General features: G+C 37.2%; 1 protein-coding gene across 5 annotated transcripts in view; it reads right to left on the bottom strand.

Annotated features, from left to right (window-relative positions):
* The window catches only part of TBC1D31 (TBC1 domain family member 31), a 36556-nt gene that overhangs the window by 14370 nt on the left and 4477 nt on the right, over window positions 1–17709 (bottom strand). For 4 of the 5 annotated variants that reach the window (XM_005288761.5, XM_005288756.5, XM_005288758.4 and 1 more), the window contains exons 4-17: window positions 16282–16460; window positions 13284–13435; window positions 12004–12163; window positions 11578–11778; window positions 10139–10315; window positions 8144–8223; window positions 7897–8043; window positions 7376–7509; window positions 5974–6107; window positions 5062–5241; window positions 3821–4053; window positions 2733–2885; window positions 1642–1777; window positions 1207–1299 (exon numbers count right to left, since the gene is read on the bottom strand). In XM_005288761.5, the coding sequence (XP_005288818.2) occupies window positions 1207–1299; window positions 1642–1777; window positions 2733–2885; window positions 3821–4053; window positions 5062–5241; window positions 5974–6107; window positions 7376–7509; window positions 7897–8043; window positions 8144–8223; window positions 10139–10315; window positions 11578–11778; window positions 12004–12163; window positions 13284–13435; window positions 16282–16460 (2159 nt within the window). Of the gene's footprint in view, window positions 1–1206; window positions 1300–1641; window positions 1778–2732; window positions 2886–3820; window positions 4054–5061; window positions 5242–5973; window positions 6108–7375; window positions 7510–7896; window positions 8044–8143; window positions 8224–10138; window positions 10316–11577; window positions 11779–12003; window positions 12164–13283; window positions 13436–14966; window positions 15079–16281; window positions 16461–17709 lie in introns of those variants that run through there. The other variant, XM_065586079.1, reaches the window with a different exon arrangement.

The raw sequence follows: 17709 nt of genomic DNA, 5'->3' as shown, positions 1-17709 counted from the left end.
CTGGATTAGGAAAGGGATTCTGACTATCAGTCAATTTAATGCAAATGATACCTTCCTCCCTTTTACAATATCAAAAGAAAGGTTCAATCTAGAGACTAAGAAGGAGGGACAATATATCCAACTTAAACATGCCATCTCTGATCTGTTTGGCCCCGATGCCTGCGCCACCCATGACCCACCTGAACTGCTTTCATTTCTCCAGATATTACCCAGATTGCCAAGACCTATGGTAACATCATATGCACACTTGGTCTGCAAATTTGAATTAAACACAGATTCCCTAAAAAAGAAATGGGAGAAGGAACTAGGCCAATTATTCTCTCCTAACCAATGAAAACAAATTTTAGTCAGTGCTCTGAACTGTTCCTTGGACCTCCATTTAAGATTAATCTAGCAGAAAAATCACATGGAGGATGCATTGGATCCCACTCCAACTATTCAAAACAGGCAGCGATAAGTGAAAAAAATGTTGCACTGTGATTCAGCAGGTGCACACTTAACCCATGTGCTCTAAGAATGCTCCTATACCTGTATGTTTTGGGAAGAACTGAATTGCAGTTAATTTTTTCCTATCAAATAAAATTGTATTACAAACTAAACCTAATGTATGTTGATTGGAAGCTGAATACATCTGAAAAAAACTTTGGTTCAGCAGAGCACTTACAATTACCTAAAGATTAGTATTACAAAAATGGAAATCCAAAAAACGACCAGCATTTGAAGACTGGAGCATAGACATCGTAAACTTGGCTACCAAGGAAAGAATTGTATATGGTAACAAATACCCAAGAAAAATTCTCAGAAACATGGGATGATTTCCTGGAAGTATCTGAATGATCTCGTTAAATGCATGAGGCCCACCACTTGCCTCTCCTTCCTCTCTATCCACTTCCTTCTCCCCCAGTCTCTATACTCCTCCTCTGAACTTTGCTTCTATTCTTTATCTTGTTTCAATACTTGAACTAGTTGGATTTTTATAAACAAATGTTTGTTTGTAAGTTATGTAATACAAATACTTCATTTATATTTTAAGCATTCATATAATCTATAATTCAGTATTTCAAGTACAGCTAAGGTTAGGTAGCAAATGGTTAATATATTTGAGAAGTTTATGTATAATTTGTTTTTTCTGTATACATATTTTAAAATTTAACAAAAAATAAATAGAAAAAACCAAGAGACTGTATATAGTTCATTGCCATATACCTGTTCAAAAAGCTGTCTTTGGGATTCAAGTTCCATTTGCCGCACTTCTACATCTTGAACAGTAGCAGCTGTTTCTCGCTCTCTCATGGACACCTAGAGGAAACAAATATACACATAAAAACCCCAAAATGGAAAAGTTGTTTTTTCTTTACCACCATCTCACTTCGTTTTTCAGCAATGCCAACATTTGGATCAATCTGGCTTTTCCCAGGAAATTTTGCTAATTTTAGTAAACTGTGTGGACAGCAGCAGCTGCCAAATTAAACTATACAAATATGAATGAATCAGACACCTGCCCAACTTTGGCTAAATACATCTTGTTTCACAAAACATGCTACAATTGGTTTCATTACTTATCATAAGTTATTAATTTTTTCTAATTTACTTATCTTAATAAACATTGGAGGAAATATTGCTTAGATGAGGAAAACAAACCTTTCTTGCAATTTCATCATCCAGACGTTTTAGCTCCATTTGACGCTGATCCTGCTGATGTTTCAGGAAACGCCTTCTTGCAGCATCCAATAACTGCAGCTCCTTTACTTTCAACTCTCTTTTCACAGCTGTTAGTCTTCAAAGCAAAAATGACATAGGAATAAATAAACCTTTACTGGTGGAAGGCTGACACTGAAGAGTGTGATGTTCCATAATACTTAACCGTTACCTGTCATGAACTACTCTCTTTAACTGCTAACGCTCTTGACATAATAGTTTTGTTTTGGAAATGAAAACTGCACTGTTATAAGACAGATTGAAATCCAAAGAGTGGCACACTCTCCCCATTTCCCACCAAAGTCTCATCAATTCTATAACTATTGGTGTCAATTAAATAAAAAAAAAGGGGGGGGGGCACTTTAGTTTGTTGAGAAAATTTCACAATAATATTACTCCACCTCCTGACCAGAATTGTACTCCTCATTCATTAGTAGATAAGGAAAGTCACTTAACCCCTTTAGTCCGCAACTCTCAATTAAAAAAAAAAAAATTGTGTATGTTTTATGCGTCTAAAAAATATCCCCCTTTACCAAAAAACCCTCATGGGGATCTTGAATTTCTCTCACAGTTTATAATCCCAAAGTTTATAGACTCTTTCTACATTTTAATTACCTACCAAGTCCTAATTTATAAGAAAAACTCTTATCGCCAATAGAAATTTGAGAATATGCACCCTCATTAATATAAATAACGTCTATCACAGTAGCAGCTAAAGGCAACAACTGAAATTGAAGCTCCACTGCACAAACACATAGTGAAAGATATACTAAAGAGGCAAGTACGTAAGTTGTTTGGGAAGAGAAAAAGTGGGACTGGAGACATGTGACTTGCCCAACATCACACAGCAGGTCAAAGGCAGCGCCAGGAACAGAATCCCGATTGCCTGATTCCCAGTCCAATGCCCTACCCACTAGACCGCACTGCTTCTGCATATTACAATTTGAACAAAATAGTGGCCACCTCTGTCCCTACTTGTGATAAAAGATTTAATAGCAGGGTGCTGCAGCCATGCTTCATACTACTACTAATACCTCTGTCTTTGATCTGCCAGTTTTTCCTCTTCTTGCAGCAGAATTTTTCTCCTCTGTTCTTCAGCCTCACGAAGCAGCTCTTGCTTCCGATACCAGGCCTCATCTTCTACTTTTCGCTGTACTGCTTTAGCTTCTATTTCGTGAACTAATTGTCTGCATAAAATATTTGTATATATTACCATAGAAACCAAAATAGATTTCAAGAAATTATTCAGGTAGTAAAAACTGCTGGTCATATATTGGAAAAATATTAATTAAGATTATTATAAAATTTATGTCTGTGCTCAAATTGCCCAGTGATGACTGGGCCATTAAAAGTTTGGTTTGCATGCGGCTGGCAGGCTCCATGCCCAGCTCTGCGCGGCTACCGGGAACCGGCCGGCATGTCTCCCCGGCTCCTAGGCGGCCACGGGGCCTCCGTGCGTTGCTTCTGCTCTGGGAACTGCAGCCACTGGGAGCTCCAGAGGCAGTGCCTGCGGGAGAGGGCAGCATGCAGAGCCGTGTGCCCCACCTCCAAGGAGCCAGAGGGACATGCCAGCTGCTTCCTGGGAGCCACCTGAGGTAAGCGCTACCTGGATCCTGCATCCCTCACCCCCTCCCTCACCCCAACCCTCTGCCCCAGCCCTGAGCCCTGTCCCACACCCAAACTCCCTCCCAGAGCCCACACCCCCTCCCACAGCCCAACCCCATGCCCCAGCCCTGAGCCCCCTCCTGCACTGCAAACCCCTCATCCCCAGCCCAACCCCAGAGCCCACCCCCGCCAGCCAGAGCCTTCACTCGCCCACGCAACCCCTCATTTCTGGCCCCATCCCAGAGCCCTTACCCCAACCTGCATCCCAACCCCGGCCCCAACCCCGTGAAAATGAGTGAGTGAGGGTGGGAGAGAGCAAGCGACAGAGGGAAGGGAGATGGAGTCAGCGAGGGGTGGGGGCCTCAGAGAAGGGGTGGGGCCTCGGGGCAGGGCAAAGGTGTTCCGTATTGTGCGATTAGAAAGTTGGTAACCCTCATCGCTCTATTTTCCAGTAAATCCAATAGATATCTACCCCCTCTCCCAATTTTAAGGTTTCCTTCTATTTTCCCATGAATACCTTTCTCGTAAATATTCTATTTCATCCTGTCTGATCCTCTCTCGCTCCTGAGTCTGATAATCCACAATAAACCTGGGGTATTTATTAAATACTGGGTACTGGCCCTTTGTGAGTGGTATGAAGTCATCAAGCATACGTTGTGGATGGATGTCTGCTGGGGTAGCTTCCATAAGATGATAGGCTTCTTTAATCACAACATTAATATCCAGATTGTTCCGATGATGGAAGAAATACTGTAAGAAAAAGTTTTCATTTTAAATCCTACAAAAAGTTGAACAAGTTACTATGCTTTCCCAATAGGTATGTAAACGTATTAGTTAATTCTGTATGCTAAAAGCTGATTAAAAGAAAATGTCATCCTGGCACCACTAGTCAATATAATACATACATACATACATACATATATACATACATAAATAAAGGCTCAATTGACTTAACCCAAACCACTAAATCCTGAAAGAACTACCTCTGCTTCACTCCCTTTACTCCAAATGCTAGGAATGTTAGTCTGCCCTCTCTCCCGTATGTATATATCTTTTTGCCATACTGAGTGAGAGAAGGATTAGAAGTGCTTTCAACTCTGCTCATGAGTTATGGCCTCAATTCTGCAATACACATGAGAATAATTTTACCCAGATGAGTAATCGATTACTCACATGTGCGTCTGCAAAATTAGGCCCTAATATTTGCAAATGGAGATTTTTCCATATAAAGAATACTTTTCTTTCCCCAATGCTCTCCATAACTTCAGAAGTACAATGAAATATTTTCATTTAAGTTGAGGGGAAATCAACCAAGACTGCCTCACTGTGCTTGCATTTTAGAAAGCAAAATAATGAAACATCAAAATGCCAGAACCACTTTATATTGTCCTAACATACAGATGTCAATCCTGAGTCCAGAAAGAGAACCAGAAAACAAAGAGTAGTTTAATGGGTAATGAATTCTCCATATTTAAGAAACATTTTCCTTGGCAACAAAAGAATTTCTGCAAGGTCTTAAGTTTCTTTATACTCCTCTCTGCCCATACAACCAAGTGCAGTAAATTGATTAATATTTTATTCATTTCACAGTGAATATATCAGATACTAGAGGACATTGCTCAAACAGGCACAGTGTAACTAACATTCAACTGTAACTTTTCTTTTTAAGCTCTCTAAAAATAAATATTATACACGAAACTTTTCTGAACCTACCTAATATAGGTAGCAAGGCTCTGACTTATATAGTAAGGTGTTTACCTCAAAGTCCTCTGTTTGATTACAGTGAAGCAAAGGAGCTCTGGAACATATGATATAGGCAGCAACCATCATGAGAAAGTATGAAGGATGGTTGGAAAAGATATTATCAAACACTTTCAGCCATTCTTCTCTTGTTAGAACCTCAGAGAACAATGTTTCTAGAAGAGGCCAGGCATATAGCTAAATTAATTGGGAAAATTAATAAAATAATCCATTAGTAGAGCTTCTCAGTTCCCATCATAGAAATATTACAAAGGAAGACAAATCTGAATGTGTAGGGGAACCTTTCCTATCTGATGTTGAGATTTTAATCTATTTGTAAATACATAGCACATTGGAACTATACCAAAAGATACATAAGGTCCCCACCATATGCAGCTGATGAACTAGATGTGGTTTACATAAATATATTTCTTACCTCTCTCATTCTTACTTTCTTTCCTTTCATTTACTCAAAGACAGATGTATGATTTTTCAAATTAGAATTATTCTTAGTAACTAAATAATTAGTAATATATAAATTAACTGTATATTTTAGCTTAATTGAATATTTGGTTTTATGTTACTGTATCTGTTTACTGAATTCAGTCACCACAGTTGTGTGTATTTTAAAAACCAAGATAAAATGATATAAAAAATTGATTTATAATTTTCCCTGATAGATTTCTGAATCTATATGATTGCAAGAAAGGGCAACTTTAAGTCCTATTAAAACATGTATAAGGAGACACATGTAATGCAACAGGATAAGCTGCAGGCAAATGATCATATGTTCTTTATACTCCTATAAATACACATTTTACTCTGAATTCATTTAATGAGCAAATAAAGGTTTAAACTAAAATGAGGCATTTGAACACTGCCATTTATGAACAGTTATATATGAACTAGGAAGCTAGGTTGGAGTTTTACCTGTGAAGTCACATTGCAGTTTATTAAATGTTGAAGCAATTCCTTGTCATGATGTGCCAAGATATTTTCCACCATACTAAGGACATTGACTGGAGGATTAGGAAAATACTCAAACCAGTGTTGACACCAATTAACTACAAAAGGAATAAAACAAATCACTTGTAGCTTAATCCCTCTGACACTGAGGGATGGCACACTACTGAAATCATCTTACTTTTCAAATGATGTTCCTTCCACTTTGACTCAGATACTTACATTACAGTACTTACAAATTCAATGTTCTATAATCTGCAGACCCACTAAACAGAGGTTTAGTTTTATAATATCTGTTAATATCTCTATTACACATATGTCTGTTATTAAATGTATATATTTACTTCTTCACACAACGCATGGTCAACCTATAGAACTCGCTGTCATGGAATGTTGTGAAGGCCAAAAGTATAACATGGTTCCAAAAAGAATTAGATGAGTTCATGGAGGACAGGTCAATCAATAGCTATTAGCCAAGATGGTCAGGGATGCAACCTCATGCCCAGGTGTCCCTAAAGCTCCAACTGCTACAAGTTGAGACTAGACGACAGGGGATGGATCACTCAAAATTGCATGTTCTGTTCATTCCTTCTGCAGCATCTGGCACTAGCCACTATCAGAATAAAGGATACTGGGGTAGATGGACCATTGGTCTGACCCAGTATGGTCATTCTTATATTCTTAATTCAAAGATGCACTTTTTAATCCCATTGTAATGGGCTCTAATGGCTGGGTCACTGAGCATCAACATATTTTTAACCTGTTAGGACCAAATCTGGATACTTATTTTGCAACCAAACTATGTATTTTGCAAAATGGGTTTTTATGCAAGGTAACTCTATGCTATGTGTGCACTTTGCAGCAGCTGCAATGACTAATTTCAGTGCAAGATACTTTACATTTACTATTTTTCTTCAGAAGCCAAGCTACTAAATGCTAGTTGTCCTAATCAAGTGATAACTCCAGCTTAGTACAATAAATATTTTAAACTGAGACAGAGGTATTTCTTTTGACTACTGTCACGCCCGGTCTCAAGCCAGAATTTAAAAGATTAACACGACAACAAAATTGTATTGGACAAGTGTTCTTTTACTGATTAGACTTAAAAGATACTGATAAGATAAATTGATAAAGATGCTTGTTAAAAGTCAATATAAGGAAGTTAAATTGTGTTTGTTAGCTATGATTTATTTTTTTTGCAACAGCTATATTTTATCACACTTCCTGGTGGATGCCTTTTATACATTTTAAAACAGTACATAAACTCCTCAGTGACCTATAAGAGAATCCATGCACACCACTTTATTTCAAGCAAGGCAAATTTGGGGAAACTAAATAAGTTAAGTGTGTGGTAAAAATCCTTGCTTACCTATTACAGTAGCAACAACTTCAAAGCAGATCAGCTGGTTGTTCTGGAATAATTTTACAAATGGGAATGCTAGCAGAGGTATGTATGGTGTCTCACCAAAGATAGCAGACCAGTGAGCTAAAGCAGATAAGGTCCTGTATACGAAGACAAACAAGTACTTAGAAAATATCTGTACAGAGGAAGAGAATCATGCTTGGTTATCACAGCACAAAAATGTGATAAGGCATCTGAAGTTTATGATTTTAAACAGCACTGAAGTATAGTGGCATTCTATGAACAACTACGCAGAAGATTAGGGGACAATTAACTCTCTTGTAGAGGTAACAGAAAATATTTTATAAACTGAAAGCATCTATAGTCATAAAATATACCAACCAGAAAACTGCTAAATAAGAACAACTTTGGTGTAATAAAAAGGTTCTACTTTATGCGGGGCTTAATTTTTGCAAAATAAACCAACCTTCCCCAGAGATGGTCCCAGTCAGATAGTTTAACATCAATGAACGTTCACATAAATTTACCTTTGTAAGACTCTCAACAGTTTCCTACTTTTCATGGGGTATTCGTCCTTTAAGTGCACAAATGCAGAATGGATACCTTTATCTATTAGGCTACTAAATGCGAAGTGATTTTCAGGAAGTTGTAGTAAGGCACGCCAAACAAACATCCTGCAAGTAAAACGTAGATTTAGCAAAGAAAATTCCCTTTGTTAAATCAGTACAGCAAAAGAGATTTTAAATTTGCATGCATGTGCACACTCACACCCACCTGTATTTTGCTGGATATTCTCCAAATCCTTTCAGTAAGGCTTGTAGACGTTTCTTGTTTAATCCATCTGGCAACTCGTTCTACAAAATAGGAAACAAACAGTAATTTGAAATAGTATTTTTGTCCCTATAATCTCTATTTCTGATTCATTGAATTAGTGGACATGGTTGTAGGGATCATGTGGTTTTGTTTTTTAAATGTGTATTTATAATGGTCAGAACCCAGGACTGGGTGTCAGGACCCTCACTTCTAATCCCAGCTCTGCCACTGATTCACCATGTGGCTTTTGGCAAGTAATGTATTTATTTAGATTTGTTGAGTAACTGCCCTACGATAAAGTTAATATAAACAAAAAAATCACAACATACCTAATGAAAATGGATCCTCCCTGTATAAGTTTGACCTCTTTGTATGTCAGTAAACCCATCTGGTGAACAGTCACCTATCCCAGGGAAACAGGGAGGCTCTGAAGCTTACTTGTTTAAGTGGTTTGAGATCTTCAGATCAAAGGTGCCAGGAAATGTGAAGTACTATTACTTGAAAGCATTGATTACTTTAAAAAATACTGAATCAATTTCCGTTAATCTTGACCTTTTTTTTTTTTTATTTAAGTTTCCATAAGCCTCAAACCAAATATAGGTTTCTAGCTTCAACGGTTTGTATATCTAAGTGTAAAATTTCTAGTCAGACCATATGGGGAAGTACTTATAATCCAGTTCATTTTTAAAATGATAGAACCTACTCTGCTAAGACTTTAAAAAATATCACTTTGGGTTGAGAAAAAGCACTGAAAATTTTAGCACAAAATCATGTTTTGAGAAAATTATAAGCAAATGAAAGAGAGAGGCTATAACCATAGGACTGGAAGGGACTTTGAGAGGTCATCTAATCCAGTTCCCTAATGGAAATCGGAATTCAATCTTAAGTATATCAGCCACTAGTAACACCTACTATAGCAATAATTTTATTTATAGTAGTACCTGCCACAGTATTATAGGCATTTTGCAGCAAAATATAAATTAAATGCTTGATTCAATACCTAGAGAACTCAATGGAAAGACTCCCACCGATTTCAATGGGAGTTGGATCAGACCCTAAATCAGTGGTTCTCAACCAGGGATACGTCTACTCCTGGGGGGTCCACAGAGGTCTTTCAGGGGGGTACGTCAACTCATGTAGGTATTTGCCTAGTTTTACAACAGGCTACACAAAAAGCACTAGCAAAGTCAGTTCAAACTAAAATTTCATATAGACAATGACTTGTGTATATTGCTCTATATACTAAAATGTAAATCCAATATTTATATTCCAATTTATTTATTTTATAATTATGTGGTAAAAATGAGAATGTAAGCAATTTGTCAGTAATAGTGTGCTGTGACACTTTTTAATTTTTATGTCTGATTTTGTAAGCAAGTAATTTTCAAGTGAGGTGAAACTTGGGGGTACGCAAGACAAATCAGACTCCTGAAAGGGATCCAGTAGTCTGGAAAGATTGAGAGCCACTGCCCTAAATGACTAAAAATATATATGATTAATTTACCAGTAAAGTCTGGATATAACCATAAGTTTTAAGCTCACATATAAATAAAAAAATCAGCAATGAATGCCTTTTGCTGTAATTACTATTATTGTAAGGAGGATACATGTCATTTAAGATAAGAATTAAGGAGAATTAGCAAGGTAACTGGATGAAGAAAATAAACAGTAGTATCAGAAAGTAACAATCATGAAATATATAGATAACCATAAACCAAGTGAAAGCCTTGGGAAACAGTTTAGAAGTAAAGTTAACAAATTAGAATAACAAAGCTCTACAGCAAAGATATGTAAGGAAGGTAAAAGGTGCAAACAGTACATTGGCCAGATTAAAGATTTAGCAAACATTTGGATGTAGAAAAGTAAATTGTTGGGGAAAGAGTTGTTTTGGCAATGAAAATCAAATGCTACAGATAGAGAAGAGAAACATTTACAGTATTTACAATTTGCTCTCACCTCTTTATTTTCAAGTGAAGTGTTCACTTGTGGTTTTAGCACTCTGGTTTGAGTTTTACTTCCTCTCGATTTCCAAGGCCTCTCTGACCTTCCTGATGTTACTCTCATTGTAAGTTTACTTGCTCCCAACTTGCCTTTTGACAAATCTTCAACTACTTTAACCAAGGGTGGTGGTGGCTAGCATCAAATAAGAATGATACAATTAACATCTTATGACACTGTAAGAAAGAACATTTTACAATACCCACCTTTATAATGAGCACACTTTAGATTATACATGTTGAAAGATGTTTGTGTTATAAAACATGACTTGATGAGACACACAGTGTAAACCAAAACCAAAACCCAAAAAGATGTGATAAGTGAATGAAAGTTAAACACACTTAACGAGGTATGTTACAAGCAAATTTATGTAGGTTCTATCTTAATCGTGATTTTCAAATGCTGACTCAACCAGAAACAATGTATCTTCTGAATTAGATGTACAGGGATGCACACTAGTATGTGGTTTGACTAACATACAAGTATTTTTCTGTGTTTAAAATAAAATACTTCAGTGTGAACTTGAATGTTACTATACAACTTTGCACTTCAGAGTGCTATACAAACATTAGCTAATTCTCACAAGACCCGAGTAGAATGTGTAATATTTCCATGTTAAATATGAGGAAAAATGAGTAACAAAGCAGTTAAGTAAATTGCCCAAAAGTCCTACACAAACTCAGCATTTAAGTTGCGAATGGAAATCAGGTCACCTGACTTGAAGGCCTGTGCTCAACTCCTTATTACACAGTAAACCTTATATGCTTACTTTTAGAGTGTGATGATTTATGATATATAGAATTCTGGATTTAGAAAAGTGTCTCCCCGTCTCCTCCCCCCCCCCCATGTCTCCCTACAGAAGTTATTTTCATAGTAAAATAAAAACCTTGTCTTTATAATATGTATTATTTACATAAGGGACTAGCTATATGATTGTTTTATAATCATGGCTTCCAAGACCTGATGAATAAACTGGGAATACTTCTTGACAAACACAGCATTACAAAGCTCATTTGTGTCTGCAGATAAAGCAATATCTGTTGCATGGTACAGTATTTCCAAGAAGGAAATGGACAAAAAACTGTATGATCAAAGCCAAGCTGATAAAAAGGTGTGCACAGACTAAATTGCTGTGAGAAGAACAGAAAAACTGGAAGATAGAACATGATTAAATATTTTTAAAACAAAATTTGCCTAACAGACTGGAGTAACCACAAAATGAGGTCTATAATCCCTATGTTGTTTATCTTGCATCCTATATTACATAGCTACAACGTATGAGAGTCAATGACACAAGGACAAATTGTATTTTCAGTACTGAATTTTTGGGTGGGGGAGACTGACTTTTATTGGTATCTTAATGCTGTTTTTGTGATTTACTTTACTTATAACTCTACCTTATTTACTTCCTGCGTTAAAGCCTGGACACTGTATATGTTGAGGCTACCATTTTGCATTACTGATGCAATGTACCGTCCATTTGGGCTAATAGCTGCTGTGCTGATTCCCTCCTCATGATTCCCAATGTCAAACAGATGTTTGCACGTCTGTATATTGATAAATCTCATAATATTATCTTGACTTAGCACTCCAAGAACCTAGAAATAAAGGAGACTTCTATAAATTAGTCCTATTGCAAAACAGAAAAGAATGAAATCAAAATTCTGAAATAAAAAAAATTGAAGCAGCAACAGAGCAAATATTTAATGTAGTAACTTTCCTGCATATAGTATAGATTGAATAAGAAAAGCAAATCTCAGAAAGTATGTGATTTCAGTTAAGAAACCACGTGATTTTGTTCTTAAACTTCCTATACAACTGACCTGATTAGAACCACCATCAAAACTATCAGGAAGGAATTCCAGATGGCGAACAGCTCGTACTTTTGTAGGCATCTGGATTATTCTTAACAGCTGTTTTGACTCCAGACACCACAAGTGAAGATGATTTGATTTTCCTCCTGTTACTAGCACCCGGCCATCTCTGCATCAGAAACAGGACTAAGTTTATATCAGACCAATCTAATCTATTGCTAGTTACAATTGTAGGGCCACATATTATCTTCAATGCTCACAAATCACCACTGCTGAAGATCATAATTTCTGTTGTATTGTGTTGCAAGCATATAATGTTGAAACAGCTCTCAAATGAAATAAAAAGCAGGTTTTGTAGTGGATATTTATAAACTTCATTTTCAGTGTAAATTAAAGAGATCTTTTTTTCCCAGTGGTCATGGGTTTGCAGTACAAAGTGGTGCTGCTGTTCTCAGCAAGGAATGGTGCAATCTATAGATGGGTTCAAAATGCTACTACTGATCACTACAGAACTTTGGGGAAGTTGAGATTCCAAAGTTGTGGGCTTTGATTCATCTTCGGTTAAAAATCTTTGATTATTCAGACGAAATAACATGATCAAGTGGCAGAGAGTGATATCCTTTATGGGTTTATAAAATAGCTTAAGTAAGTTGCTGGATAAGGATGGGGAAACATTAACTCATTTAGTACAAACTAAAACCAAACAAGTGTTATCAATGGAATACTACTGTTGTGCAACTTTCTAAAATGTTTTATAAAAGACTTCCTATTAATAATAGTAAGTTTGGATCACTGCTCCAGCTACCTCACTATTCTCAGCAATGGCAATATTGCTGTAATTGCTTATCTTCATAAGTAATTTTGGCTGCAATATCTTTTCTTTGCTGGCATGCAAATTGAGATGGCCTGAAGTGGACATGATTGACTCATGCACTTCTGAGTTCATTTTTCTTCTTTGTACTGAATACACTTAGAGCTGGTACCAAAAGTGTTTTCTGTTAACGCCTCACCTTTATTGGACTGTGCAGCCCTGCACAGAGATTGTTGGAGAGAGTGATTAGTCTGCTTTTCTTTTCTGTATGAAAACCTAAATACTTTTTTGAGGGGGGAAAAAAATCTCACACTAACATTTTGACTTCTGTTAAAAATAACTTTGGTATCTAGTTTAGAGGTGAAAAACTACAGCTCAACGCTTGTGCAAAACATTTTCAAAAAAGGAGAGAAAAATCTGTGTTATCTGCTAAGAATTTTGTAATATTTTCTTTCTGAGTATTTAAGTAGCAATTTACCTGGTAACGGCAAAGACTTTATAATGCAACATAGAGCCTTCTATTGGAGTTGGCAACTGGTATTTACATTGAAGAGTATCACATTCCCATGCAAAGATAGAATTATCTTTGAAACAGCTGAGGATGGTGTTGCTTAGCGGAAGAAAGAAAACCTGAAAGAATTAATACGAAAAAGGAAAAAAAAATAGAATAATTTTCAGGCTAGTTGCCTTATATACTATAAAAAAATAAATATTACCATTTGAACTTCAAAAATGTCAGAATAATATAGCAGTAAGTAGGGCCCTACCAAACTCACGGTCATGAAAATCGCGTCACGGACTGTGAAATCTGGTCTTTTGTGTACTTTTATACTATACTAGATAGATTTCATGGGGGAGACCAGTGTTTCTCAAACTGGGGTCCTGACTCAAAAGAGGGCCGCAGAGGTGGGGGTCGTAAGGTTATTGTAGGGGGGGTTACAGTATTGCCACCCTTACTTCTGCAGTGCCTTCAGAGCTGGGTGTCCGGAGAGTGGTGGCTGCTGGCCCAGGGCCCAGCTCTGAAGGCAGCAGCATAGAAGTACAGGTGGCAATATCATACCATGCCATTCTTACTTCTGCGCTGGTGCTGGCAGCAGCACTGCCGTCAGAGTTGGGCTCCTGGCCAGCAGCTGTAGCTCTCTGGTCACTCAGCTCTGAAGGCAGCACTGTCACCAGCAGTAGCGCAGAAGTAGGGTGGTAAAACCGCAACCCCCCTACAATAATCTTGCGACCCCCCCCCCCATCCCACTTTTGGGTCAGGACCCCCACAGTTACAACAATGTGATATTTCAGATTTAAATATCTGAAATCATGAAATTTACAATTTTTAAAATCCCACTACTATGAAAATCCTTTTAAAATCCTATGACTATGACTACCCTTCCAGCAGCAGTTTCTGGCCTAAAGCAAGTTGAAAGTTGCTGTTCTTTTATTTTAATGAATTGGGGTATTCTGTTTGTTTCCTGGTTTTGTTTTACTCTAAAAAGTGTTTTAAAAAGGGCCACAAAATAATGCTGAAATGGCAGTTTGGCACTCTGGGAGAAGGGACAGAACAAAATGTCCCCTTTTCATCTCTTTTCTTCCTCTCTGAACTAAAACTGCCTCTCTTCACCTACTAACATCATGAGGTGCTTTTTGTCTCATTCATTAGCTTTTGCTCCTGCACTTTTTGAGCATAGGTGATATAGATCTTACTAGGATCCCAGCTGTGCACTGCTGGGACTGGTGCAAAACCATCAAGATGGGTCAGGAAGTAAATCAGAATGTAACTTTACAGTCAGTGTCCCCAGTCATACTCTAATAATAATATCAGCACTTCTTACCCATACCTCTTAACGCACTAAAAGTGGGTAAACATAATTATCCCTACTTTAAAGATGGGAAACTGAGACTCAGATAGGTTAAGTGATTTGTCTAAGGACACACAGCAAATGAACGGCAGAGCCAAGAACAGAACCAAGCTCTCCTGACTCCCAATTCAGTGCCCTATTCACTGAATCACGCAGCTTCCTGATGAGAAGATAAATTCATACAACCCCTAATGTAAAGTATCACCTTTAGAAAGGAGAGGCACTAGTTTGGGATTTTAGTAAAATCCTCTCAGCACACATAGTGTTTGTTTTATCAGTGACTAGGTTAGCCAGCTGAAGTCCAAGTTTACCTTATGTTTAGGATGCAGTGCAACATTAATCACCCTGGCTTTTCCTTAATTTGGACCTCAGACTGAAGGCAATTATCTCATTCATGGAAAGGAATGGCAGATGGTGAGGTGGGTCTCATCTGTGCCATTTCAATTAAACAATTCATGTTAATTTCTGTAATACATAGTGGCCATTGTAATATGAGTGTGAGTAAAAATAATAGTTATCTGAAGTTTCTACAATACATTCACAGACTACAATGACAAAGACAAATTCCTGAACTTCAGCTGCGCTGGTATTTTAAAATAGAAGCTTCATTTAGCATTTTCAAAATTTGTATATACCTAATACTACATGGTTGATAATTTGTAATACAACAATAACTGATAATCAAATACAGAGAAATAATTCTACTGAAGGGACAGCATAACCCACAAGAGACCTAAGACCCATTCTTCAGAGAATTTCCTTATACTAAGTCTGATTCAAGTCCTACTGAAATCAACAGGAAAGCATTCCTTGACTTCAAGGGCTTTCGGCTCAGCCCCATTATCTTTGTATTGCATTGTTACATTATTTTATTATATATCTGCACTCAACATGGTAAATTTTCATTCAAAGTTTACATAATTTTTTATTTTGTTGGTTTAATGGTTTATTTCAACAAGGAAACTCATGGATTCTACCAAATTCCAAAAGCTATTGGCAGAAAACTTTACCCACTCACATATGCTAAATGTGGAATACACTACAATCACTTGCTGATTGACAAGGGATATATCAAATTCATCCCCTAATGAAGTGCAGGCACCTCTGGGATAAACATGACAATTATTTGAACAGTGCTCACTACACAACAGTTTTAAGACAGGAAGTGAAAGGTGTATCTCTAATTGAAGCTACAGGGTGACTTCCAGAATGTAATAGCCCTAGCTAGAATCCAGTAAAGAAACCGGAGTTAACAGCCCTACGCTTTAGAAAAAGCGTCATGGGTTTTCAATGGCCGCAAGTGGTGAGGACCTCCGTCTTAAGGCACAGTCTTTCAAACTAATCTCCTGCAGCATAGTGCCCTCAAGCACTGTGCTCTGACATTGCTTCAATACTGATGAAACATTACTACTTTATGCAGTGATTAGGTGTTCCCTGCAGATCTCCACAACTACTGTCCCATAACCTTATCTTGTGAGATCTGATGGCAAAGGTGAGATGGTTAGAGGACAAAGAAAAGATTGATCTATTTTTTTAAAAGAATATTTTTAAGTACTCCTGATTTTAGTATGTAGTTGTATTCTCAGGTATGTTTATATACCCTTTGTTTAATGACTCTTTACTGACCTTTTGAATACCCACAGATTGGCGGACGTTCAACTTTCTTTTTCTTTGGAAGGTATCGAGATCCCAGAATTGTGCTGTATCAGTGGATGTAGTAATGGCGTATCTGCCCGAACCATGGACGGAGATTGAAGATACTGAAGAATCATGTCCCCTCATCCAACTAACTAGCTCCTTGGTGTCTATGGTGTAAATGAAATTGATTAAAAAGTTATGCAAAGTGAAACAACAAGTCCTAGTATTTTTCAGTACAAACAATCTGAAGGGTGTGGTCTCTTGAGAATGCCTAATGTATCTTTATTTATCATCTCTATCGAACAAATGAGGAACAAGTGAGTTGTCCTTTATGTAATTCCTACACACTATGGGAAAAAACATTCTGCTGATCAGTGGGAAGTAATGGATTTCATAAGTTATTCTTCTACAGCAATCTTGCATAGACTTGTTTAATCTGTCTTCAGTGATCAGTCTTAAAAGTTGTTTGTTGGGCTCCGTTCACAAGTTGGATATGCCTCCTAGGCAGCCTTTGCCAGTGGGAATGTCAATGTTCAACCACACCCCCTCCCTCCAAAAAACAACATAGTTTGAAGGTTCAAACACTTGTTTTAACTTGTGGGTGAAATGAGTGAGTTACTATTTATACATACAAGGAAGGTTGGTTTAATGAACAGCAGGCTACGACCATAGGAACCTCTATATCTGATGCAACATTCTGATTAATTTTTTAGGCATGGGAGTTTAACACATTTTCATACTGTTGACCATCTTTTAGAGTGATTGTCTCAGACCACCTTCTCTCCCATTCATGATTGCATTATCACCTTCCCTCCCACTGGCAACTGGATAATATATTTGTGGCAACTACATCAATTACTCACATAGCAAAGCATTTAAGCTATTTGAAAACTTGTTTTGTACTGCCAAATCACGCTGGAAAAAAAAGAGTCAGCACCATGTGAACAGCCAGCAGTCTTTGGACCAGTCAATAAGATTTGTGTAAATGCATCCAAAGACTTAATTTGCTCTTAGTTGTGTGTGCATACATATTGAAAGGAAAAAAGAGAGGGAAGGACTTCAGAGCTCTGGCAAGATGAATGCCTACTTCTATTTCACCATTTTGTAAGCTAGATTGTCAAGGAATATACTTCTTTATAATCTTATTAGTAGCTATTTAGTTCTACAGTTGGTTACAATCCTCAGCAATTATACTGGTGGAAGAATACCAAAATCCAGAATGATATCTGGTTGGTTTCCACTACTTAATTAAAAGAGTCTAAATCCAGATTGTCTGAAACAGTAGCAGTAAGAATGCACTTCTTAAATGGGGGGAAAGTAACATTATCTCTGAAGATTAACTTCTGAACAATGAATTGCCAATATTGTTAGCCATTAGTTAACTAGTAGTTAACTAGTCAGATTAGAAATAACTAA

This window comes from Chrysemys picta, chromosome 2, assembly GCF_011386835.1.
Source record: "Chrysemys picta bellii isolate R12L10 chromosome 2, ASM1138683v2, whole genome shotgun sequence".
NCBI classification, from domain to species: domain Eukaryota; kingdom Metazoa; phylum Chordata; order Testudines; family Emydidae; genus Chrysemys; species Chrysemys picta.
Note: the sequence above shows the minus strand (reverse complement) of the source record. Positions and strands in the feature narration are given on the sequence as shown.